A 27409-nucleotide genomic window follows, 5' to 3' on the forward strand; every position below is an offset into this window, starting at 1 on the left:
AAAACGTTACATGTAGCGTTTTTTGCTCCCAACGGTCCGCCAAAGCACGACGCATCCGTCGCTCGACGGATGCGACGTGTGGCAATCCGTCGCAAATGCGTCGTCAATGCAAGTCTATGGGGGAAAAAACGCATCCTGCAAGCACTTTTGCAGGATGCGTTTTTTCTGCAAAACGACGCATTGTGACGGATTGCAGAAAACGCTAGTGTGAAAGTAGCCTCACTCCATACAAAAATACCCCAAAACCTAGGACGCCCATGTGAAATGATTTTCCACGTCCATCTTCTGTGTTATCGACAGACAGAACCGATACCCATTATAATCTATCGAGTTGTTCACATGTCCATGCCTTTATTTTTTTTCTCTCTTGCCATTTTTACCATTTAATGGGAAGCAGAAGAGTGACATTTTATTTATTTTTTAAAAGCACCACTCCAGCATTTATTTATTTTTACCAGTGGAGTGGTGCTATCATCTAATTTCCCTGCCCCCGTCTTATACTTATCAGCCGCCATCGTCATCTCTTAATCGGCGCTGCTCCCATCGGTCTCCAGCAGTTTGTGACCCGCCAGATCGCTCTGATATTTGCTGGGCGATCCGGAAGTCACAACTCAATGAAAACCTACGAGAACAAGAACGAGATTCTCATAGACTTACATTACACAGAGAGCTTGTGACCGCTATCTCCGACTCCCGGGGAGTCAGGACTTGTGCAAGAGGGGAGTGCGGGACCTGAGCGACGCTGGGAAGTATAAGACTAGGGTCAGAGAACCTACGTAAATTGTTCTATGTGCACACGTCAGGATTCTTTGCAGAAATTTCCTGAACAAAACCGGACTTTTTCTGCAGGAAATCCGTATGCGTTTTTTTCACGTTTCTTTTGTGCGGATTTTTTCGCGTTTTTTCCCGGAGCTTCCCAATGCATTAAATAGCGGGAAAGCCGCAAAAAATCCACAAAATTAATGAACATGCTGCGTTTTTTTACCGCGAACATGTACATAAGAATTGCAGATTGCATTCTATTAATAGGATGCGTTTTTCTCGCGGTTTTATAGCGAAAAACGCAAAAAAAAAAACACGAAACATCAGGAACGTGTGCACACAGCCTTACAAACAAAAAAAAAACCCGCTGGAGTGATGCATTAAATACAGGAAAACCAGAGGACACAATGTTAGTAAAAACTGACAATCAGACCAAATACCAATGAGAGTGATGGAAGTTGTTTCGGATTTTTCATACAAAAAAAATGTAAGACAAAATGGGGTCTAAATATACTTGTATCTCATTTTTGTTGCATTTTCTACTCCTTCCCATCCACTAATCGTCCAGCTTGTAGATTTGGGTTCTGATCCGGCTTTCCATTACTTAGATACACACAATGTAGTCGGTTTAATACCTGAATGTGACGGGGGATATCTTCCCCATCAGCGCATACGCTGTGACGCTTTGTAAGTGGAACAAGACCCCATCGATAAGAAGTAACACGATGACGTCCCAGTTGTAGCTGAATCTTCTGCCACTTCTCCCAACCAATGGCATGTCCTACGGCAAGCAGAGACAAAGCTAAGAAGACCTGAATGATTGGATTGTCTACACCTACAACCATGCATATAGATGCCATCACTTTAAATGGGAGTCTTCCAGCACACGATGACTGTTCAAACCAAGCACAGGCTGCTCGAGTGGTCGAGCAGTTCAGTGAACCTTCCAGTCTACTTGTTTCCCATCTACCTTCGCCTATACTCTGGCTTCTATAAAGACAAAGCTGACAAACAAGAGCGCGGTGGAGACAGAAGGAAAACAAGCCGGTGGGAAGGGACTCTGGATTACTTCACCACGCCTAGAATGTACAGAGGAGCGTTTGTGCTTGGTTTGAACAGTCATTTTGTACTGATAAGACTGCATTTATCTTCTTGAGGAAGTCCTCAAAAAAATAAAAGAAGAAACAGACCCCAGAGATGTCCCATGTCCTATTTAGGTGGGTCCGGTCTCAAGCTTGCAAACCTATTATTGCATTGTTTTCCCTACCATGGGGGATGTGAAAATGTCAATGCAGAAAATTATTTAAAATGTTTAAATGAAGTTTTTATGTTTTTTTTATATCACTATATTAAAAAGCATACAGAAAAAACTTGCAATTTTCACACTGGCCACTAGGGCACCTTCCTGCACTGATACACTGCCCCTATTAAAGTATTTAATGAGCATGTGCAGGTCAGGACAATGGTAATTATGAAAGGAGGAGGAGGTGAGCTGTGATTTCACCTTTTATGAATGCTTTGTTATCTACTGTGCATAAAACCTTATCTGTCTTATATTTGGAAAAAAAGAATTTCTTCAACATAAAAACCTGATAAACAATAGGTTGCCTAATGCCTTTAGGACACTCCTTAGTTTTTATAAAGGGTGCCAACGAGATCTATCTCCACATCCTTGTGGGACAACACCCAGTCTTGCAAAATAATGATGATATTTATGTAATCCATCCTTAACTATTAGTAATTGCTGCATCAGGCACAAGGAAAATCTCACTTTTTCATGGTCATTGAGTGTTGGGGTTTATGTTGTATTATTTTGTATATGTTGATCTTCTGCTTGGAACGCTCCTCCGATGAAGGGATTCAACTTCTGCCCCTTTAAAGACAGTCTTTTGGGTGACGGCCCAGTGTATAGGTAAATGAGGTCTGTAGTCCGCACCTATCCCTCCACACTGTACCCCAGAGGCCATAAGATGCTCTTTTAGCATCTGTTGAGTTTATCTGGGGGTCCATGGATCAGTCGGTGAACGTGTTGTGGACTTTAGTATTATGAGCGCTAAAAGACAGCAGTAACAACCTCTGTGACAGCAATGAACCCGCTGAACCCTGGATTCTCCGTGTGACTGTACTTCTGCTTTGTACATTACACCTAATTGCGTTATGACACTGTGGCGTGATACTGCAGAAAATGTCGTAAAAGCTGAATTCTGGCCAGATTTTACTGTCGTGATGGTTCACCTGTTTCCACAAGTGTCCATAACTTACCATCAGGAAAATCCATGTTGGGACCAACAAGATCACCGCTGCTGCACTGGTGTAAAACTGCAGTTCAGGCGGTCTGCAAAAAAAGAAAGAAAAACAACTTCACTTACAAAAGACAGGAAAAATGCAATCTTTAAAAAAAATAAAGCTTTGTTGCATTACCAGGAATAGAATGGTATTCTGCATTCATACACCCAGGCAAGAGAAAGAATAAAGGAAAAAAAATAACTGTATATTCCATCGCTTTCAGGAGCACCTACACGTTCCTCCTTTACCTCCATTGTGCTGTGAATCTTCAAAGGACATCAGTCATCTGATCGCACTAGGAAGAACATTAGTCTACAGGGCCGTGTACTTGTCCAAGTGTTTCCTCGGACCAAAACTGGTCCAACGTAGAAAAAAAATTGATGCACGGATGATGCATATTAGATCTGATACTCGGATCACACTCGGCCATGAAAGTCAGCGAGTCCATGGAAAATAGACTGCACTCTGAGGACATCTCAGTGCAAGTTCTGCGCACGTAGAAGATGGAGAAAAAAAATCTCAATTTTCTCATCATCCAAGACACTCCGACCCACACACACTCCGACCCACACACACGCCGACCCACACACACGCCGACCCACACACGCCGACCCACACACACGCCGACCCACACACACGCCGACCCACACACACGCCGACCCACACACACGCCGACCCACACACACGCCGACCCACACACGCCCCGACCCACACACACTCCGACCCACACACGCCGACCCACACACGCCGACCCACACACACGCCGACCCACACACACGCCGACCCACACACACGCCGACCCACACACACGCCGACCCACACACACGCCGACCCACACACGCCCCGACCCACACACGCCGACCCACACACACGCCGACCCACACACGCGCCGACCCACACACGCCCCGACCCACACACGCCGACCCACACACACTCCGACCCACACACGCCGACCCACACACGCCGACCCACACACACGCCGACCCACACACACGCCGACCCACACACACGCCGATCCACACACACGCCGATCCACACACACGCCGACCCACACACACGCCGACCCACACACACGCCGACCCACACACACGCCGACCCACACACACGCCGACCCACACACACGCCGACCCACACACACTCCGACCAGGAGCTGCACCAAGCATAGTGACCATACCTGTCCTGACTAAAAAAAAGCTATACATCTGTTTGCGTGCATAATGATGTAGGGACAAACTGTAACCCATCCTGGCATCCTCCCTTCCCTAAATTCATCAACCTATTGCACCTCATTCAAATAAACAAAAAGCAGGAACTTTCTGCTAGAGAAACCAGAGGGAAAAAAAACTGGAATACTGGAGATTTACTTAGAGGGAATGACAATACTTGAAGCCTTTTCTGCATAGACGCTTTTTAGAAGAGGCCTCCAGAGCGCTTAGCTCGTCCCAGCACTGAACAAGTAGAGGGATACGGAGAGAACTGAAAGGTTTTGCCTTCCTGTATATGATTTAACTTTGACAATGGTGGACATACCCTATTCCCTTGGCTCTTAGGCAGCTAAAATAACTTAGGGTACAAAATACTTACGAAAATTTGTATTTATCGCCACTGAGGAGTTTCTTGGAGAAGACATTCTGCAAGCTGAAATGACAGGTACAATATAATCGTTATACTAAAGAATATAGCAGGAACATCATACTTATATGGGCTGAAGAAGACAAAGGAACATCACAATCAACCTTTCCTAGTTAGTTTTACAATCTTCTTCACTAGAGTTAAGAGGATCTGCCGAAATTTGATTCAGGCAGGTTTTCTCACTTCAGTAAAGAGATTTGAATCACATCGAATAAATTCACGGCAAACCGAGTCTGCCAGGTAGAGGGTAAAGAGATATACTCTTATGCAGACCTCAGCCCACTCAATACTTGTTCTGTTGCGCCTCCGATCAGCCCCACTTCCTTCTCCCATCAGCCCCACTTCCTTCTCCCATCAGCCCCACTTCCTTCTCCCATCAGCCCCACTTCCTTCTCCCATCAGCCCCACTTCCTTCTCCCATCAGCCCCACTTCCTTCTCCCATCAGCCCCACTTCCTTCTCCCATCAGCCCCACTTCCTTCTCCCATCAGCCCCACTTCCTTCTCCCATCAGCCCCACTTCCTTCTCCCATCAGCCCCACTTCCTTCTCCCATCAGCCCCACTTCCTTCTCCCATCAGCCCCACTTCCTTCTCCCATCAGCCCCACTTCCTTCTCAGATCAGCTCCACTTCCTTCTCCGATCAGCTCCACTTCCTTCTCCCATCAGCCCCACTTCCTTCTCCAATCAACTTTCTTCTCCGATCAGCCCCACTTCCTTCTCCGATCAGCCCCACTTCCTTCTCCCATCAGCCCCACTTCCTTCTCCCATCAGCCCCACTTCCTTCTCCCATCAGCCCCACTTCCTTCTCCCATCAGCCCCACTTCCTTCTCCCATCAGCCCCACTTCCTTCTCCCATCAGCCCCACTTCCTTCTCCCATCAGCCCCACTTCCTTCTCCCATCAGCCCCACTTCCTTCTCCCATCAGCCCCACTTCCTTCTCCCATCAGCCCCACTTCCTTCTCCCATCAGCCCCACTTCCTTCTCCCATCAGCCCCACTTCCTTCTCAGATCAGCTCCACTTCCTTCTCCGATCAGCTCCACTTCCTTCTCCCATCAGCCCCACTTCCTTCTCCAATCAACTTTCTTCTCCGATCAGCCCCACTTCCTTCTCCGATCAGCCCCACTTCCTTCTCCCATCAGCCCCACTTCCTTCTCCGATCAGCCCCACTTCCTTCTCCCATCAGCCCCACTTCCTTCTCCCATCAGCCCCACTTCCTTCTCCCATCAGCCCCACTTCCTTCTCCCATCAGCCCCACTTCCTTCTCCCATCAGCCCCACTTCCTTCTCCCATCAGCCCCACTTCCTTCTCCCATCAGCCCCACTTCCTTCTCCCATCAGCCCCACTTCCTTCTCCCATCAGCCCCACTTCCTTCTCCCATCAGCCCCACTTCCTTCTCCCATCAGCCCCACTTCCTTCTCCCATCAGCACCACTTCCTTCTCCGATCAGCACCACTTCCTTCTCCCATCAGCCCCACTTCCTTCTCCCATCAGCCCCACTTCCTTCTCCCATCAGCCCCACTTCTTCTCCCATCAGCCCCACTTCCTTCTCCCATCAGCCCCACTTCCTTCTCCCATCAGCCCCACTTCCTTCTCCGATCAGCTCCACTTCCTTCTCCGATCAGCTCCACTTCCTTCTCCCATCAGCCCCACTTCCTTCTCCAATCAACTTTCTTCTCCGATCAGCCCCACTTCCTTCTCCCATCAGCCCCACTTCCTTCTCCCATCAGCCCCACTTCCTTCTCCCATCAGCCCCACTTCCTTCTCCCATCAGCCCCACTTCCTTCTCCCATCAGCCCCACTTCCTTCTCCCATCAGCCCCACTTTCTTCTCCCATCAGCTCCACTTCCTTCTCCCATCAGCCCCACTTCCTTCTCCGATCAGCACCACTTCCTTCTCCCATCAGCCCCACTTCCTTCTCCCATCAGCCCCACTTCCTTCTCCCATCAGCCCCACTTCCTTTTCCCATCAGCCCCACTTCCTTCTCAGATCAGCTCCACTTCCTTCTCCGATCAGCTCCACTTCCTTCTCCCATCAGCCCCACTTCCTTCTCCCATCAGCCCCACTTCCTTCTCCCATCAGCTCCACTTCCTTCTCCGATCAGCCCCACTTCCTTCTCCCATCAGCCCCACTTCTTTCTCCCATCAGCCCCACTTCCTTCTCCGATCAGCACCACTTCCTTCTCCGATCAGCACCACTTCCTTCTCCCATCAGCTCCACTTCCTTCTCCCATCAGCCCCACTTCCTTCTCCGATCAGCTCCACTTCCTTCTCCGATCAGCTCCACTTCCTTCTCCGATCAGCTCCACTTCCTTCTCCAATCAACTTTCTTCTCCGATCAGCTCCACTTCCTTCTCCGATCAGCTCCACTTCCTTCTCCGATCAGCTCCACTTCCTTCTCCGATCAGCTCCACTTCCTTCTCCCTGTGGTCTTCCGGATGGCGTCGGGACTCATTAAACCCCTCACTGTCATGTAGGGTGTGATGCTGATCATTTATGTAAATGCGCTTCACGTGACAGAGTGGCTAGTAGTCAGTGGCATCGCCCAATGGAAGACCGGTGACAAAAGAAGGAGGAGTGGCGGCTGCAGGGAAAAGTGTGGAGGGCCAAGGAAAGGCAAGTATAAGAATTTGTTGGATTTTCTTAACCCCTGCCAGGCCATCAGGATTCAGCCCGGATGGCTGTGGAAATGTAATCTTCAAAAATTAAAATTCATTAAGAGTCTAAATGTTTGGGGGGAAAGTCATAGTGAATTTGAGTAGTATAGAATGGTCTTGCTCCCCTCAAGTGGATAACATGTATTATGAATTATGCATCCAGGCATTGATTCTGTATCTGTTGCTACTACTTCTTGTGCTATTTCATTCCACAGTCGGATGACCCTTTCCTTTACTAACGCTCATCTTGGCCTCAGGTGCCTTTTTCCAAAGCTGAATAAGCCTTTATTTTTTACATAAATTGTCTTTTATTATCAGCATTTGAACCATTAAACAGGAGGATATAATGTCTTGGTGCAAACATGTGACTATGTTTTCACCAGTTCATGTTTGTACAATAAAAAGGTAAATGTATGTGTGGAAATTTACTGCAGATTTTCAGAGCATATTTGCTTGTGAAAAAGTTGCAGCCTATGAGCAATACCAGGTGGGTAGGTGAGATTTAAGAAGAAAAAAAAATGTCAGACGTGTTTCAGAAAATTTCAGCACAGAAATTGACATGCGGAGCTGATTTTTTATATTTGCAGCATGATAAGTGTTTGCACAGCAGAATTTGCACGTTATTAATGTGGATTATGCAGCAGATTTGCTGCAAAATCTGGAATGGTTTTTGTGAGGATCCAATTTTTACAATGATAATTAGTGCAGCTCTACCACTAAGATCTGTTTGCCTCCTAGCACTGATTTTGGGTAACATTATGGCATGGGTAGCAAGTCAGCGCCACATCATAGCTGCTGATTGGACATTGGGAACTAAAGAAGGTCTTTCACCAAGTTTTTTATGTGGACCTGGACACACCATGTAATTTCAGCTGCAGAGCATGAATACACTTTTTTTTGTCTTTTTAATTTTGCCTCTCTGTTGTGGAGATATAAGAAAGTCAAATATTTGGCGCCTAATGAGTTAACACCCACTTGGACTTAACTTTAGTTATCAGATACTTTTTGTGCATTTCTGCCTCCTCTATGACATTGACCAATCATAGGCAGGCAGCAACATAGAAGTGCAGAAGGACCTGTGATGATGTCATCGGAGTCACATGAAGTGAGTTCACACGTCATGCCAGCCGGAGTGTGAAGCTTACATATAGATTGCACAGCACAAATGCTCCAGAAATATCAACTGGAGTTAATAGCTCCACACTTCAGTGCAATATCTTCAGGGCATACTTAGGCTGCACACTCCGGTTGGCAGGACCAGTGGACTCAAGTGATATGACCATGATGACATCGTCATGCATCCTTTAGCACTTCTATGTTGCTGCCTGCTTCAGATTGGTCAGCATCATACAGGAGGTATAACTGTAGGCCCCCAGTGAAAAATATCTAATAACACCCACATGAGCGTAATTTTAGTTAGCTCATTAAGTGCCATATCTTTGGCTGCTAATCGCTTCCCAAAAGAAACAAAATAATAATAATTAAAAAAAAAAAAGGGAGTGGGGGTATTTGCGCTCTGCAGAAACTTACATTGTGTGTCCAGGTCCACATGGAAAAGTTGGTGAAAAGACCACACCGCAAAAATAGTGAAATGATATACTACTGCAACGCGACAATTTTAATAATCCCGAGTGTTTAATTAATAAAAGACATGAAAATATATATATTAAAAAGTTATTTTCGGGGGCGTGGCTATGTAAGCCAAGAGAGAAGACGCACCTTTTGGAGGCTCCCATTATCCTGATCTGAATCCGGCCATTTATCCCCCTGAACTGCAGCTGCACCGGCTGAGGCGGTGCTCTGAAAGCTCGGGAGACCGGCGACCCCCCCGGGTGGCGGCGGTGGAACGCTGGAGAGCCGATATCTGTGGCGGTCTGGAGGAGCGGCGAGGTCCCTGGGCTGCGGCGGCCATCTTTAAGCGCGGCTCCGACGGGCGGGACGCAGTGCCGGCGGCGGCTGAAGCCGGGTGGATCCCCCGGGGAGCACGGCAGGCACTTACATACAGCGGGGACGCTGTGGAACATCGAGGAGCAGGAGACAGGTGCCGGGTCTGGAGCGGCGGGCGGGCCCTGGGAGACGGCGGCCATTACCACAGCGCACTCTCCAGCAGCAAGGAGAGAGGCGCTATATAGCAAGACTGCGGTGCATTCAGGAGGTGAGCTACCGGCCTGAAACACTAAAAGGGGCAGAGCGGTGTGCGCCCTGGAAAATTGGGCCCTGCACTCCCCTTATCAAAACCCCTGCTTGCACCATTACTTTGGAGGGATCGTTCCCCCCTCCCTGCTGTTCTTCCTGGGGAACTGTGGCTGCTCTGGGACACAGTGCCTGGGCAAACTCCTAAATTGATACATTTGCAGATATCTGAGACTCTTTGCTTGGTTTGCTGCCTCTCGGGGGTGCATCCCGGTGTTTGGCCCTGTCCGGTCTGCTAGTGGAGAATAGACTGCCATAATAATAAATTTGGTCATTTGGTGGGGATCTTCTGCCAATCACCATGCATCATCCTAAAGGAGCGGGGGCTGCTGACAAGTTGAGGAAATATGCCAGAGAAGATGCCCCAGATAATACACGCTCTCTCAGAAATAATCCCACGCAGAGTCAACGCAAAAATCGTCTTTCTGACAGCAATGAGGAGGGAGAACAAGACGAACTGACTCTTAAACAAGCATCTGAGCAGTTGATGCAGGCTATATCTCTCACCAGGTCCTCTCTCACTGAGAAAATAGAAGACGTGCATACTGAAGTGGGCCGTCTGCGACAAGATATACAAACTATGAGAGGGCGTATTTCAGAGGTTGAAACAAGGGTGTCTCAGATAGAGGACACCATTGCCCCAATGGAGGCTAAGTTATCAAAGGCCACTGGCTCTGTGAATGCCTGGAAGCAAAAGGCAGATGACCTGGAAAACAGGCTGCGCCGTAATAATATCCGAATTATTGGCCTACCAGAACGCTCGGAGGGTCAGCAACCTGAGCAATTTCTAGAGGACTGGCTTAAAACCTCCCTGGGAGACGGATTCTCCTCAACATTTTCTGTGGAAAGGGCCCATAGGGTCCCAACGAGACCTCTTCCTCCTGGAACTCCGCCCCGACCCTTTCTGGCACGTCTCCTTAACTGCAGAGACAGGGATGCAATTCTTCGCTTGGCAAGGCAGAAGGCCCCTATTAAGTTCAATAACGCCACTATATCAATCTTCCCGGACTTCTCTATGGAACTTCAAAAGCAGCGAGTTCGATTTATGGAAGTCAAAAAGCAGCTCAGGGATAAAAACATCATTTACTCCATGCTTTATCCAGCTCGACTCCGTATTGTTCATGAAGGCTCCTCCCTGTTCTTCACTGACCCGGCGGAGGCGGTCGAATGGTTACGGTCATACAAGGGGCCTAGTACCCCGGACTCTTGAGTAGCTCTTTCTATCTGATGGCAACACAATCTAGAGCTCTCTATGTGGGTGCTGAGTTTGTCAACTATACCGGACGCTGATTCCAGTGAGGGTATCCCCTATTCTACTCAACTATAGGAGTGTAGGATTACACTCCTCCACTGTTCAAATGTTGTTTGGTTTGGTATTTTACACCAGTTTCAATTTCAATTGTTTGTTATGTTTATTAGTCGCCAGTGATAACCTTATGCTCTGTATGATGTTCCTGATTCCCGCCCAGGCTGTGGTGTATGTTATGCCTTTTCCCGAACGTAGATATGGGATCTGAGATTGTATGTATGACGTGGAACATACGGGGTATTAAGACTCCTCGAAAGAAAATTAAGGTATTTTCACAAATTAAAAGGTATCATCCACATATTGTAGCACTTGTGGAGACGCATTTGACCAGAGACACAGCTAAGTGTACGCAAAAGCCGTGGGTGCAGTGGTCCCTTCACGCATTTCACACCAGTTACTCCAGAGGGGTCTCCCTGTTGGTACATAGGAATGTCAGGTGGGAGGCTAGAGAGTCACGACGCGATCCCGAGGGTCGCTTTGTTTTTGTTCATGCCTTTATTAATATGAAGGAATATGTGATATTATGTGTTTATAACCCACCCCCGGCCGGCATATCGGTTCTCCGCATGGCACTGGGTTTCTCCCTAAATTATCCTAATGCTAGTGTTATCTGTATGGGAGACTTTAATTTAGTCATGGATAATCTTGAAGACAGACTGAGACTAGACGGCGAGATGTCAAGGGGGTCCCTTTCTCAATCTCCCTCTCAATTGGCATCATTTATGAACGGTAGCGGATGGTTAGACCTATGGAGAATACGTCACCCTGAGATAAAGGAATATACTTGTCATTCTTCAACTAGACAGTCTCTATCCCGTATAGATTACATATTTGGATCTAGCGACCTAGCGCTGTGGGTGAATAGTGTCGAACATGGTAACAGGGGGATATCAGATCACAGCCCAATTGTTCTCAAACTTAAATACGGTCAGTCAAATAATAATATACCTTGGAAATTGAATCCCTTCTGGCTGAAACTAATAGATGCTAGTGATAGAACGGTTGATCAGTTAAACTGCTTTGTCTCTACTCACCCAGACCCCTCGAATCTCAATCTGTTCTGGGACACTCTAAAGGCATATTTGAGGGGATGTCTGTCCTCTACAATCTCCTATATAAAGAGGGTGACGGCGGGGGAAGATGACGAGATTGAGCGACGGCTGAAGGACTCGGAAGCCGCCTATGTGGCCAATCAAACTAACGGCAACAGGGTGGAGTGGCTCACTTCCCAAAGATTATACACCCAAAATATAGACACTAAATCAAAACGTAAATTATTCTTTACTCGTCAGTCTTATTTTGAAATGGGGAATCAGGCCAGTAAACTCCTAGCTTTTTTGGTACGTCAGCATAACACCTCCAACACGGTACTACAGATTCGGACACTCGATGGTTCGTTGGTATCCTCCACCGAGGAAATTCTTCAAAGTTTTTGTAATTACTATAAGTCACTGTACAAATCGGGTAGTGGTCTTGGGGTCCCTGAATGTATAGACTATCTATCAGACATGGCATTCCCCTTACTGAGCCCAACCCAGCAAGCTTTTATGGAAGCCGAGTTTACTCTGGAGGAGGTGGAACAGGCTATAATGGATATGGCCACCGGGAAGGCCCCTGGACCTGACGGGTTTCCCGTTGAGTTCTATAAAAAATATCGGGACCACCTGGCACCACTCTTATTGAAGGTGCTTCAGAATATATGGGAGGGAGAAATTATGCCTGAAACATTTTATGATGCAAATATCATTGTACTTAAGAAGGAGGGAAAGGACCCCTTGGAATGTGGATCATATCGCCCCATATCATTGGTGAACGTAGATTATAAAATCTTCACTAAAATATTGGCCACTAGACTAAATACAATCATATTAGATCTTATACACCCAGATCAAACAGGCTTTATGCCTGGGAAAAGTACCTCTATTAATATTCGGCGGGTCCAATCAGTGATTCAATATAGCTCCCTAGAATTGGATAATAACTGGGCTCTGGCATCCCTAGACACAGCTAAAGCGTTTGACTCCCTTGAATGGCCTTTTCTTTCTGCATGTCTGCAGAAATACGGTTTTGGAGATAAATTTATTAGAGGGATAGATACACTATATAGGAATCCTAGGGCACGGGTAATTGTGAATAATTCTATCTCTGATTCTTTTACTTTACATAGGGGAACCCGTCAGGGATGTCCTCTGTCCCCGGCCCTCTTTGCCCTCGCGATAGAAGCATTGGCAATACGCATAAGGTCTTCCACGGATATCAAGGGAATAAGTATTGCGGATCGTGTAGACACCATCGGTTTATATGCTGATGATATGATCATATTTATGGATAAAACAGAAGAAACACTACCGCGAGTAATAACGACTATAGATAATTTTAGCAAATTCTCTGGTCTCTATATCAATTGGGATAAGTCTGCTCTGATGCCTCTGTCTCATGCGCCGATGCCCCGTCTCGAAAATCTCTCGTCACTACCTGTAGTCTCCAATTTCAAATATCTAGGAATACATATGTCTCAATATAGTCAGCTGGACCTACGACTTAATATTTATCCACTATTGGACCTGGCCAAATCTAAATTCATAGCTTGGAGCAAACTCCCTCTCTCCGTTGCAGGTCGCATTAATTTAGTTAAGATGATATTGCTCCCCAAATTTAATTATTGTCTCCAACATAGTGCTGTGCCAATACCCAAATCTTTTTTTGCAAACTTAAACTCCCTGACCACGTCCTTTATATGGGGGAAGACTAGACCCAAACTCAAGCTATCTACTCTACAGAGACCGACAAGGGGGGGAGGGGCAGCCTTACCAGACTTTTATCTATATTATCTTGCTGGGCAGGCTAGGGCGATAAGCAAATGGATGCCTAGCAACTCCCTACCTAATTCAGAAAGCCATATAATCCATTCTGCCCGTATTGACTGTCCACTGGGTTTTTTGGAAATGGAGAAAGTCAGTGCTCCCCGTTTGCTGCCATTGCTTCGACAAGCGAGATTAATATGGAGACAAATTAAAAAAGTTATTAAATATACAGATATAATAGCCGAAATGCCACTGTGGTATAATAGTTATTTTCCAGAATTACTAAATCACCCGTCTACTGAGTTCTGGATCTCATGTGGTGTTCTCTCGGTAGGTAATTTGTATAACCAAGATGTTTTTGTGTCCTTTGAACAATTGCGGGATACCTGCAATATCCCAAGATCTCAATTCTTCCGTTATTTACAGCTGAGGTCAGCTTTCCAGTCACATATGCGAAATGCAGGTGCAGGTCGAGCAATTTCATCTTTACCCCTTATAGGCATTCTCAAATCACAGGGTCCTCAGGGGCTCATTTCCTCTTTATACACATACCTATTATCCGTGGGAGATGGGCTCACTATTAACACCTTAAAAAAGAAATGGGAGGGACTCCTTCCCGATACACTGGGAGAGGAGTGGGAAGATATTTTGGAATCTCCAACTAAAGTTTCTCCCTCAGTTAACAATAGGATGACCCAGCTATATATTACATATCAGACTTATCTGACTCCGACACGACTTTTTAAAATGGGCCGCCTTCAGACGTCAGACTGCTTACGGTGTCACGCACATGATGCGGATTTTACCCACATGATATGGCGGTGCCCGGTAATCCTTCATTATTGGAAAGAAGTCACGACATTGTTAACGTCTTTATTGTTAATCCCTGTCCCACTTGAACCATTGACTTGCCTATTTGGGGTGTGGGATACAGAGACCTGGGATCACCATACTGGGATCTTCCTTCGAGAAACGCTCTTCTTAGCACGAAAGGTACTGGCATTAAGGTGGATGGGTAGCTCCTCCCCGTCTCTCAGAGCTTGGATTGACCTGGTGAACTCGGTTATCCCATATGAAAGAACACTGTACCATAATAGAGGATGCCCAGGTAAATTCGAAAAAATTTGGGGTAGATGGAACTCATCTCATCATACTCTGTAGTCTGCGTGGATTAGATATATGCACGGGGAGGAGGGCATGGGGTTTGGGGACATCGTTGCAGAGCAAACTTGAATCTGTTTTCTTTTGGCGACTTATTACTAAAGGTTAAAGTTGTTTAAGTTGTATAGTAGGTATTTTGTAGGTACTAGTGATTCAACATGCACAGTCTATTGCCTCTGAACTTTGGATGCGATGATGTTTGTAATCATTTGTATCTGATGGTATGTTTAATAATGATAAATGTAATATGTGCAATGTTTGTCTATTCTGAAATTAATAAACGAATTTAAAAAAAAAAAAAAAAGTTATTTTCAACTTTACAAATGAGACTAAATAGATATGATTCTATCATAACGTCACCCGTCGGGATTGCAATGTGGCTATAGGATGCATCGTCACACAGCAATGTGTGCCAGATAAGCTAAAGGAACAGTGAGAAGGTGCCCTAAAGGTTTGTTGTTAAAAACCAGAAAAAAACAAATGTGTTTCACTCAAACTCCCCAGGTCCAGCGCTGAGTCTCTGCCACTGCTCCTGAGGTCTGCTGTTGTACAGTGCTAATGTCACGTCGACAGCACTGCAGCCAATCAGTGGGATCAGCCCATGTAGATGCAAAAAGACACAACTTTTCTGAAAACATAAAACCCCTTTAATGGCGTCTCTCACAATCCAGGACAAGGCACGATGTTAACTTACCAGTCCATGATATTTGTGGATAATGCTGCAGTGAATCCAAGCACATTAAAACTGACTTCGGTTGCAGTACAAAGGGCGAGCCCCGCCATGACCGGTAAGAGGGACAGATTCACCATCATTCCTGTGGAGTCCAAAGGAATCAGGAATTACAAGAAGTCAGAAGCGACACCCAACCCATACAATAAGGAACATGTACCTACACTACAGCCCAAGCTGTGGTGTATAGGGACTGGGGGGACTGCTACGGCTACCAAAAAAGTGTAAAAGGCCTAATGTTAACTACTACGTGGGAGAAGGGCACTGCTGTAACCAAGGGCTCTATTGTGACTACTATGGGGAAAACATGACCTCATATGAACCAGCAAGCAAAGGGAAAACCATTGCTTTGACCCATAAGGCTTCGTGCATACTGAGTTCTTTAGGAGACTTTTGGAACAAGTCAGCACTTTAAAAGAAAAAAAAAAAGTTTGAAGGACTCTTAAGATTTATTTCTATTGTAAAACATCCTCCTGTTCAGCCTTTTAATTGTTTTTCATTAAAAAAAAAAAAAAAACAAGAAAGTGACCGATCAATTTTTATTGGCGGTTATCGTAATAGAAGCTTAAGGTGAGGCTACAAAAAGCCTAAAACAGGAGGAAATCTACACAAAAAAATATTTGCAGAAAATGCGTCAAAACAACAACAAAAAACCCCTACAAAATGCAAAATAGATGGGAGCTTTTTCTGAAGAAGTTTGTGCTTGAACTGTCTCACTAAAACTCCATGTGCACAATGCCTAAGAAGAGGCTGATGGTAAAGCAGCGGAAACTCACCGGTGTACTCTCCTAAAATCAGCCTGGACATTATGACTGTAAAGATGGGGGCTGAGCTTTTAACTGTTTCTGCAAACGAGACGGCTACATTCTTCAAGCTCACCAGCCCCAGGACCACAGTGGAGAACCTGGAATATAAGGAGCGATCATAGTTCAAAAAGCAGACAAATCAAAACTAGCATTATTTTGGACACACACATAATATATAAATATATATATATATATATATATATTAATATTTATTTTTTTATATGGACACACATAATATATAAATATATACTTATATATATATATATACTTATATATATATATATTTATCTAAATATATACCGTATTTATTTTTTTATATATCTAAATATATATTTTTATATATATAAATATATATATATATTTTTTTTTTTTTTTTTTTTGTACACACCATGTTATGAGGCTTATTTTTCTGTGGGTCTCGGTACAGTAAATCAGACTTTTTTTCACTGCTTTTATAGGATAGGGTAGGAATCTTATTAGATGAAAGAGTGCGAACAGTTGTTACACAGTTAATAAAAGATTTTAATGTCCAAACAAGATTTTTTTTGGGGGGTAGGTGCACAGAGGTACACACCACTTGTAAAATGCACCTCTTAATATATCAAGAGCTTATTACTCCAAAACAAAGCAAGTTTTAATGAATCAGGACCTATGTTTTCTCGGAAACACCAGAGCTTTTCAGAGAAACACCAACCTGGCTGCAATCGCTTATTCTTTAGTTTGTGCTACCTGTGATTTGGGCAACATGAATTGATTAGCAGGTGTCTTTAAGGACGCCAAAAAACAAATAAATAATTCCATGTGAAAACTGACGTGGAGGTGTGCATCTGTCAATTCTTCCTGCAAAAATTTGCGGCAAATTTCACTTTTTGCAATGTTTAGGGTGAAATCCAAAGCAAAGCCACCACAAGATATCCAAGTGACACATGCAGTATTCTTCTGCAATATTTTTTTTCCTGCCCTGTGTGGACAAATTCTAAAGATAATAAATACAAAAAAAAACTAAAGTGAAATGGTCCATCCTTGTGACAGATTCCCATCAAAGCATATTCTGACATCAGAAGATAACTTTGGTGGACTCGGTCTTGTAGAGAGTTGGATACTCCCAGTCCCAGTGGCTTTTTCACGATATCTTCACATGGATATTTACCGCATAATCCCCACAAACAGCATTATCATGAGGAAGTTTGAGGGGTAACTGAGACGAGTCTTGTGTTGATATAAGCAGCAGGGAATGAACATCTTGATGCAGCCGATGAACGTCGTTGTCAACATTTGGATGGCACCTGCAGAAAAGAAAAAAAATGTGAATATAATGAAAAATTAGTGTGTATGTAGAAGATGTCATCAATATTGAAAAACTCTTTTCTTTTTTTTGCCTATGAAGGTAAGAAGGGAGTCTACAACACATCAACAAAATATTGAGATACGGCAAAGAGCGGATGTCTAGAGTCACTAAAGGGGTTGTCCACTTGTGAATGGGCCCAAAGCAGAGCTTGGCGAACCCAAACAGTAAAGTTCGGCGTCTGTATCAACATACTGAACACCGACTGTTCGGGCACGGACCCTGAACACGGACTTCACCAGAACGTATGTCATATTGCTCAGGTTCGGCACCCCGAACATTGGGTGTTTCCCAAGCCGTCATCTGCATGAGAGCGTGAGAAACAACAGAGACTCCGATTGGCGGTAAGATTATTACCGCCGGTCAGAGAGCAGCGTGAACCAGCATCTGTGACCGGAGGTAAAAAAAAAAAAAATGTACCTCCGGTCACAGGCAGCGGCTGACTGGAGTATTACTCACATCAGCCTACGCCTGCTGTCACTGATAACAGCGAGAGCAGGCGCCGCTGATGGGAGTATTCATAAATAAATTTAAAAAATGGTGTGGGTTCCCCTGTATTTTTGATAAACCGCCAGGCAAAACTAGCAGCTGCAGATTGAAACCCTCAGCTGTCAGTTTTATCATGGCTGGTTATCAATACAGGGGTCCCCACACCATTTACAAAAAAAAAATTAAGTATTTTTTTAAAATGCCGTGGCTCCCCTCCCATTTTTGACAGCTAGCCAAGCTAAAGCAGACAGCTGGGGCTGGCATTCCCAGGCTGGTAAAGGGTCATGGATATTGCCCCCAGCCTAAAAATAGCAGCCCGCAGCCACCCAAGAAAAGGTGCATCAATTAGACTTAACTTTTTAACCTCCGCTCACAGCTGCTGGCTCATGCAGTCATCTGACAGCGTGGGAACCACAGCTCTCTGGACAGCCGTAATGATCTTACCACCGATCAGAGGCAGCGTGGCAAATAAAGGATGTTCGGGTCCCCTAATCCATCTGAATCGGATCTGGGACTTGGTACCCAAAACAAAACTTTTTTTTTACCTGTTCTGCCGAATCCGAACATCCAGGGGTTCACCAATCACTAGCCCAGAATGCAGCATAAAAATAAATAAATACAAATTGTATACTTTCCTCCTAGTTTGGCGCCGCTCCTCCACTCATGACAATCAGCGCTGACGTCATTGTCCCTGCCTTCTGTCAATTGAAGATGAAGAGGATGTCCAGGTTGCAGTGGATCTCTCACTTCCTCTTCAACAGTGACAGGGAACAGTGACACCAGCACAGATTGGGCACCGGTGTCATTTGTCACAACAGCACGAGAACCCCGGGGAGAACGAGTGCCGACACCACGGGAATGGCGCCAGAACGGGAGGGAAGAAAGTATAAGCTTTATTATTTTATCATTGCGAAGTGAGGAGTATGAAAAAAATTTGTCCAAGTGGTGGACAACTTCTTCAAGTAAAGACCCCTCAATTCTTGAGACAATAAAGTCTTACACATTACATGGCTGTCAGCCAAAAGATCATGCAGTTCACAGCCATCTTTGTCGACTCTCCCATTATACAGGAACGATCGTTTGATCAAACGCTCCTGTGTTCTCTATGAGGAAGCCGCCAGCTGTCATGTCAGCCGGCGGCTTATCTCAGGGAGAACAATGTGATCGTCAGTCTGAGATCGGCCATGTCTGATCGACATCATTCCCGATCATCATTTGGCCGATGCCACCATATAAATTTGATTGTCAGCTGAACCAGTCTAGATCAGCGGGGTCGGACGACATAAGTCTAATGTATATGACCAGCTCACGTAATGCCCTGTTGTCTGGTCATGACAGCAGTAAACTACCACCAGAACTGTTTAATAAAAAGGGGCTGTTAAAGTGAGGAACCCGATATAAAAAAAAAAAAGAATTACACAATTACACAGCAAAAGGGCTACAGTGGCTGGCAAAAGTATTCACCTCTTTGCATTTTTCATATTTCGCTACCGCACAACATGGAATTTCACAGTTTTTTTTTTTTTGAGGGTTTGCATCAGTTCATGTAAAGAACATGGCTACAACTGTGAACATTTGAGTTTATGTTTATTGTGAAGCAAACAACAAATAGCACAAAATGACTGAAAACTTCAGTGTGCATAACTAGTCACCCCCATAAAGTCAGTATTTTGGAGAGCCTATTTTTCTGGCAATTACAGCTTCAAGTCCCTTTGGATAAGTCTCTGTGAGCTTTCTACATCTCACCACTGGGATTTTTGCCCGTTCCTGAATGCAAAACCGCTCCAGCTCTTTCAAGTTTCTTCTTGTGAACAGCAATCTTCAAGTCTGAACACAGATTCTCAATTGGATTAAGGACTGGGCATTGACTAGTTCACTCAAATATTTACACATTTACCCTGAAAAGTTCTCAAATGTTACTTAAGCAGTATGCTTTGAATCATTGTTTTGTTGGAAGGCGAACCTCCGTCCCAGTCTCAAATCACTGACAGACTGATACAGGTGTTGCTCAAGAATATCCCTGTATTTCACACCTTCAATCTTACTCTTAATTTGGACCATTTTCCCTGTCTTAATGCCCAGAGTATGAAGCAGTAACCACCACGTTTCACTGTGGGGATGGTGTTTTGGGGTAATGAGCGGTGTTGGTTTGGCGCCAGACACATGCGTTTACCTTGGTGGTTAAAACGTTCAATTTTGAGGTAATTTGACCATAGCACCTTCCTCCATACATTTGGGGAGTCTCCCACATGCAAAGTCAAAACGGGCCTTACAATTTTTGTGTGCAAGTAAAGGCTTTTTTTCTGCCCACTCTTCCATAAAGGCCACCTCTATGGAGTGTACGGCTTATTGTATAAACAGATACCCCAGTCCCTGTTTGGGAACTCTGCAGCTCCTTCAGGGTTAGCTTTGGTCTCTGTGCTGTCTCTGATTAATGCCCTCTTTACCCACGATGAGAGTTTTGGTGGACGGCCCTCTCCTGGCAGGTTTGTTGTGGTACCATGTTCTTTCCATTTGATAATAATGTACCGTATTTGATGGTGCTCCGGGGGATCATCAGAGATTGGAATATTATTTTGTAACCCAACCCTGACTTGTACTTCTCAACAACTTTGTCCCTGACTTGTTTGGAGCTCTGCTTGGTCTTCATGGTGTTGTTTGGAGAACTCCTTGGTCTTCATGGGGTTGGGAGATCTCCTTGGTCTTCATGGTGTTGGGAGATCTCCTTGGTCTTCATGGGGTTTGGAGATCTCCTTAGTCTTCATGGTGTTGGGAGATCTCCTTGGTCTTCATGGTGTTGTTAGGAGATCTCCTTGGTCTTCATGGTGTTGTTTAGAGATCTCCTTGGTCTTCATGGTGTTTGGAGATCTCCTTGGTCTTCATGGTGTTGTTTGGAGATCTCCTTGGTCTTCATGGTGTTGTTTGGAGATCTCCTTGGTCTTCATGGTGTTGTTTGGAGATCTCCTTGGTCTTCATGGTGTTGTTAGGAGATCTCCTTGGTCTTCATGGTGTTGTTTGGAGATCTCCTTAGTCTTCATGGTGTTTGGAGATCTCCTTGGTCTTCATGGTATTGTTAGGAGATCTCCTTGGTCTTCATGGTGTTGTTAGGAGATCTCCTTGGTCTTCATGGTGTTGTTTGGAGATCTCCTTGGTCTTCATGGGGTTGTTTGGAGATCTCCTTGGTCTTCATGGTGTTGTTAGGAGATCTCCTTGGTCTTCATGGTGTTGTTTGGAGATCTCCTTGGTCTTCATGGGGTTGTTTGGAGATCTCCTTGGTCTTCATGGTGTTTGGTTAGTGGAGCCTCTTGTTAATGGTGCTGCAGCCTCTGTGGCCTTTCAGAAAAGGTAAAAAGTGTATATACTGACCGATATGTGACACGTAGATTGCACACAGGGAGACGTCCTATCACTAAGCATGGGACTTATGAAGGTAATTGCTTACACTGGAAATTGTTAGATGTTTCATCGCCAAAGGTGTGAATACATATGCCAATTTTTATTCCATAAAAGTAATTCATGCCTACATTTTTCTCACTTCACCAAATAAGACTATTTTGCAAAACACGAGAAAAAGAATGCCCATATACATAGGGCTGCTATAGGAAAAAAAAGTGGAGACACAAAGCGCAAAATAGGGTCTTATCCTCTAGATAACCAAGAGAGCTTTCTTAGAATTGCTCACCTGATTTTGTTGAACGAAGAGCATGTAGCGATTTCGGCTGCTGCAGATCCACAAGCCGATCAACGGCCGTATGACAATATAAACTGTGCAGGAGGTGTGGGTTAAATCCGCGCTGCCTTAATGATGAAGTTCCAAGCATAATAAATTTAAAAGGAGGTTTATTCAACGCGTTTCAAGGTCAGTGCGACCTCTTCTTCAGGAAATTCCACATACATCATCTTATACAGGAAAAAATATCAATAAGAGCAGCCCCCATCTATTCACAGTTTTTTTTTGTACAGGACATATATGCATATATATACCCTTTCCCACCACATATTTTATATGGTACTGTGAATAGATGGGGGCTGCTCTTATTGATATTTTTTCCTGTATTTAACATTTATTGTTGAGTCCATGTACACAGCATCGAGCATATTTTTGGTAGTTACGGGATGTCCATGATCCATATTATTGGACATGGCCTTTGTGGATTTTCAGAACTGTTTTAAATGTTTTTAAATGGTTGTGTTTGTAGTGTCATGTTATTTCCATAATAATTTGAGTGTTTAATTTGTTTGGGTGTTCCCTATGTATATGGGCATTCTTTTTCTTGTGTTTTGCATGTTATATTACTTATACTGCCCATGGCATGGGTGAACCCCATTCATTAAAAATCTTCTTCATTATCATATAAGTGGTGCCTTCCACCTCTTCTCTAATTATTGCACAAATAAGACTATTTAGCGCTGATGCATCACACACAAATCAGGTTACAAGAATATTTAAACACAGGTCGCTATGTAACAAAGTAGGTAAAAATCCAAGGAGGGTGAATACTTTCGCAAGCCACTGTAAATTAATGCTCACCCAGAAGGGCATTTGATTATTGGAATCAATGAACACGCAAAGCTGCAGTCATCAACAAACGGGGAAAACACACAGTAGCACCTATTAAAGATAAAAGATCTGCATATGTTTTCCTTGGCAAGAATTATTGTTTTAGTGGCACACAGGCTTCCAGATACACGTAAACAACCCGAGAGGGCATCTTTCCGGTTAGTCTGGTTCTCCTTGGCTATTGCACTCACTTCCTGAGTATACAGGAACAGAGCAGGGCAGCAAAACACAGGGACGGTGACGTAATCTTACAAGGTGGAAATCGCCAGTCAAAGGGATGGTGGCATTGGTATCTCACACCTACACCTCATCCAAAAACTCAGGGACATCCTTATGTGGCGGCCATCCAATAATGCACAATCGGATCATCCAGGTTAGCATTGTGCATGCCAGTCCCAATGAACGGGCTCGCTGGAGTACAATGCGCGTACAAGGCAAGGCAACACTAAATGGATTAGGCACGTTTCTTAACTGGCATACGCCCTCGCCAGATAGGTCCTCCTGTGAGGGACTGGAGTACATTATTAGTGGAAATTGCACTAAATCAGACGGCCTGACCTAGACACGTCCAAGACTGGCCTCAAAAAGCAGAATGTGGTAACATTTTTAAGCAATTTCCAAAATTGAACGAAACATTTGCAACAAATGAAGGTGTTTTACCCCAGAAAATTACCATGAATGTTCATCCCCTGGGGCCTTTGTTTACAAGGCTAGGCGGTGTGGTCAATGGTGACGGGACTATTTGACTGGTCTTCAGATTAATGACAGTAGCAGGTGGGTCAGTCCTCTGATGGTGACTCGATTGTCCCTGCTCCTGAAAAACTAGATTAGGGTATAAAACGTCTCCAATTACAAGTAGATGTCAAGGGAGAGAGTGGATACCCTGCCTAATCCTTCAGGGTAGGTGACGCACCATAGCACCCCCTTTTTCTACTGCTGGCACGTGCGCTCTCAGTTACGTGCATGTGTACAGGAGTAATAATGGTAGGTCGAATGATCGTTCAGCTGACTTCTATGTGAAGTGTATGGACTCCTTAATGCTACCTTACAGATTGTCCAAAATATTACACCACAGGACATCCAGCACCAAAACCGATCAGCTGGTTTCCCCACATGCTGAGTGCACATCTCCGTACCCTGTGTAGTGGTTGTTTACATAGGCAGCATCAATAGTAAAAAGTTGGGGACACACAGGGTTAATAGCGGCGGTAACGGAGTGCGTTACCCGTGGCATAACGCGGTCCGTTACCGCCGGCATTAACCCTGTGTTAGCGGTGACCGGAGGGGAGTATGCGGGCGACAGGCACTGACTGCGAGGAGTAAGGAGCGGCCATTTTCTTCCAGACTGTGCCCGTCGCTGATTGGTCGCAGCAGCCATGACGGGCAGCTGGCGAGACCAATCAGTGAATGAATAACCATGACAGAAGGACAGACAGACAGACGGAAGTGACCCTTAGACAATTATATAGTAGATATATATATATACACATACATATACACACTGTATATTATTTTTTATGATTTTCTACTTTTCACTCTTATGATTAGTCCGTTTATGATTTTAGTACATATTTGTATTGCCCATGTAATAATGACATAGCATCTTTCCTTACACCTCTGCATGGTGTCATTCCCCTGTTATTCGTCCTAAAAAAAATGTATGTTTAACGGCTATTGCCATTTTCTTGCCAAATGGAGTGTCCCTCGCAGTCTATTTTGCACAGATAGGGGTGTCCTGACTATGTTCACACTGCTATCATCCATCTGTCAGTTGTACATTTCCAGAAGGAACAACAGAGATATGACACATTTCAGAGATTTAAAAATATCTTGTAGAATGAGTTTTTCTTTTATTCATATGTGAAACCAAATATTTTCAAAAAGAGAAAAGACGGACAGCTACAATTCTAGACACGGGACTGAGCAGCAATACTAGACGAAACTCGTCGCATTGTTTGTAAAAGCAAATATGTTTTTTTTTTAGGAATCTTTCTCTGAATTTATCTGCAACAATAAATCATGTGTGAACCTGAACAAGTTGGACGGCTCTAGGAGCCGACTTTCATTTCTGTAGAGTGCTGGGGGGGAAAAGACCAAAACACTCCAAAAATTTGACACAGCGACTCACAGCAAGTTTCTAGCTTCAGATTGCCAAAAAGTAAATGCAAAAGAGGCAAACCTACCGAGCATGCTTGGCTCTCCTTCCAGTAAGGTGAGAATGTATTTATTCAGGAAAAGTGTACAGAAGCTGAAGAAAAACCATAGTGAGAGGTAGATGAGCGCCCGGGAATTGCAGACTCCTAGGTCGGACTCGATGACCGTTGTCTCTGTGATGGTGATCTGCAATACGTGCTCTTCGGGAACGCTATCACTGCGGGTGATTATAATCTTCTCGGCCCGGTGAGGGAACAGAGGTCCATGGTGATACGGCACCTTCCCCTTCGCTTTATCCTGAGATACGACATTCTTACAGTCATCCGGCACTTGGGAATTACCAGACGGCATCTTGGTGGTTATAGACAAGTCCAAAGGATCATCTGTCTGACCAGCAAAGGCCCCAGCGATGCAACTCTGCTCAATGCAATGTCAACCCAAAGGCTCCCATGGCTGATCTCCTTTTCTGTGCTGGTGGCCTCAGGAAATCCTACGGAGGTGGCAAAAACAAGATTACATGATATACATAAATAAATATATACGTGCACGGCATATAAACCAAAATTATATATTAAAAAGAGATATAAAAAAAAAATAGTTTATAGCATTGTATCAAAGCAGTAAAGGATAAGAATAGCAACAACATCAGGACAATAAACTCCTAAATAGAAAGGTCATAGTATGGAACAAGCTTTTCCTCTTCAATCATGGATGAGCTAGACAGTAAGTTTGCAGGGGAAAGGTCAGGCGTATGCCACAAAAAACAGACAAAAATAGGTTGTCTGGTCAGAATATACTGGTGACCTATCTGTAGGACATTCAAAACTGCCACTGATCAGCTGTTCTAAGCTGCAGAGGACGGATGTAAACATACTGAATGGTGCTGCACTCAGTGTGTAGCTGCCGCTGTAGAGTACTGGAGAACAGCTGTTCTAAGCTGCAGAGGACGGATGCAAACATACTGAATGGTGCTGCACTCAGTGTGTAGCTGCCGCTGTAGAGTACTGGAGAACAGCTGTTCTAAGCTGCAGAGGACGGATGCAAACATACTGAATGGTGCTGCACTCAGTGTGTAGGTGCCGCTGTAGAGTACTGGAGAACAGCTGTTCTAAGCTGCAGAGGACGGATGCAAACATACTGAATGGTGCTGCGCTCAGTGTGTAGCTGCCGCTGTAGAGTACTGGAGAACAGCTGTTCTAAGCTGCAGAGGACGGATGTAAACATACTGAATGGTGCTGCACTCAGTGTGTAGGTGCCGCTGTAGAGTACTGGAGAACAGCTGTTCTAAGCTGCAGAGGACGGATGTAAACATACTGAATGGTGCTGCACTCAGTGTGTAGCTGTCGCTGTAGAGTACTGGAGAACAGCTCCTATTCAAGAGAACAGCTGTTCTGCTGTACCCGGCAGCGCCCACTATACAATGAATGCAGCTTCATTAAGTACATTTACATCCGGAGCTAGGAGCGGCAGATTGGTAGAGGTGCCGGGTGTTGGATCGCCACAGATCTGATATTGGTGACCTATCCAAAATATATAGGTTATCAACATACTATTACCCGACAACCCTTTTAGTGCAACCGCCCCATAAAAGCGTACGCTCAGCTGAGGGTGTATGGGACTGAGCATTTTCCTCTCGTCTACACACCGCTTTTAGCCAATGTAAGTACTTTAACGATCCAGTAAGAAATTTCCTGCTGATATCTAACACTTTTGAGTTTTTTCTGTCACTGAAGGAGTTCTCATTGTGTCTACCTAATTTTTAAAGTAGTCCAGCAAAATATGTTTTTCTTCCCTTCCCTGCACCCCCAACTGATTGCCACAATCTATACTTCTTACACATAGTGTATGTACATCCCGTTTTGCTTCTTTTCAGCCTTCATCTTGATTCACAAATTTCACCCTCTGATAAAATCTACAAATCTCTGACATTTCAGCACAGCAACCCATGGGCAGCTAGGAACAATGCCAGCCCGGCCTGCAAGGTGGACTGTCCTTTCCTCTAGTCTCCCAAGTAAGAAATTAAATTGTAAATATCCTTTCACACCATCATCCACATTTTTTTTTATCTTTAGGGTAACATAGTAACATAGTAACATAGTTAGTAAGGCCGAAAAAAGACATTTGTCCATCCAGTTCAGCCTATATTCCATCATAATAAATCCCCAGATCTACGTCCTTCTACAGAACCTAATAATTGTATGATACAATATTGTTCTGCTCCAGGAAGACATCCAGGCCTCTCTTGAACCCCTCGACTGAGTTCGCCATCACCACCTCCTCAGGCAAGCAATTCCAGATTCTCACTGCCCTAACAGTAAAGAATCCTCTTCTATGTTGGTGGAAAAACCTTCTCTCCTCCAGACGCAAAGAATGCCCCCTTGTGCCCGTCACCTTCCTTGGTATAAACAGATCCTCAGCGAGATATTTGTATTGTCCCCTTATATACTTATACATGGTTATTAGATCGCCCCTCAGTCGTCTTTTTTCTAGACTAAATAATCCTAATTTCGCTAATCTATCTGG

The 27409-nt window shown here is 44.6% G+C and overlaps 1 protein-coding gene across 2 annotated transcripts in view; it reads right to left on the minus strand.

The window, feature by feature from the left end:
* Positions 1-27409, minus strand: part of SLC35E2B (solute carrier family 35 member E2B) — a 67285-nt gene that overhangs the window by 5325 nt on the left and 34551 nt on the right. For both annotated transcript variants that reach the window (XM_069741712.1, XM_069741714.1), the window contains exons 2-8: positions 24916-25376; positions 17488-17623; positions 16308-16435; positions 15496-15616; positions 4633-4686; positions 3025-3097; positions 1398-1543 (exon numbers count right to left, since the gene is read on the minus strand). In XM_069741712.1, coding sequence (XP_069597813.1) covers positions 1398-1543; positions 3025-3097; positions 4633-4686; positions 15496-15616; positions 16308-16435; positions 17488-17623; positions 24916-25237 — 980 coding nt within the window. In that variant the 5' untranslated portion in view covers positions 25238-25376. The remainder of the gene's footprint in view (positions 1-1397; positions 1544-3024; positions 3098-4632; positions 4687-15495; positions 15617-16307; positions 16436-17487; positions 17624-24915; positions 25377-27409) is intronic.

This window comes from Ranitomeya imitator, chromosome 10 (assembly GCF_032444005.1).
Source record: "Ranitomeya imitator isolate aRanImi1 chromosome 10, aRanImi1.pri, whole genome shotgun sequence".
In the NCBI taxonomy this organism is placed as follows: Eukaryota; Metazoa; Chordata; class Amphibia; order Anura; family Dendrobatidae; genus Ranitomeya; species Ranitomeya imitator.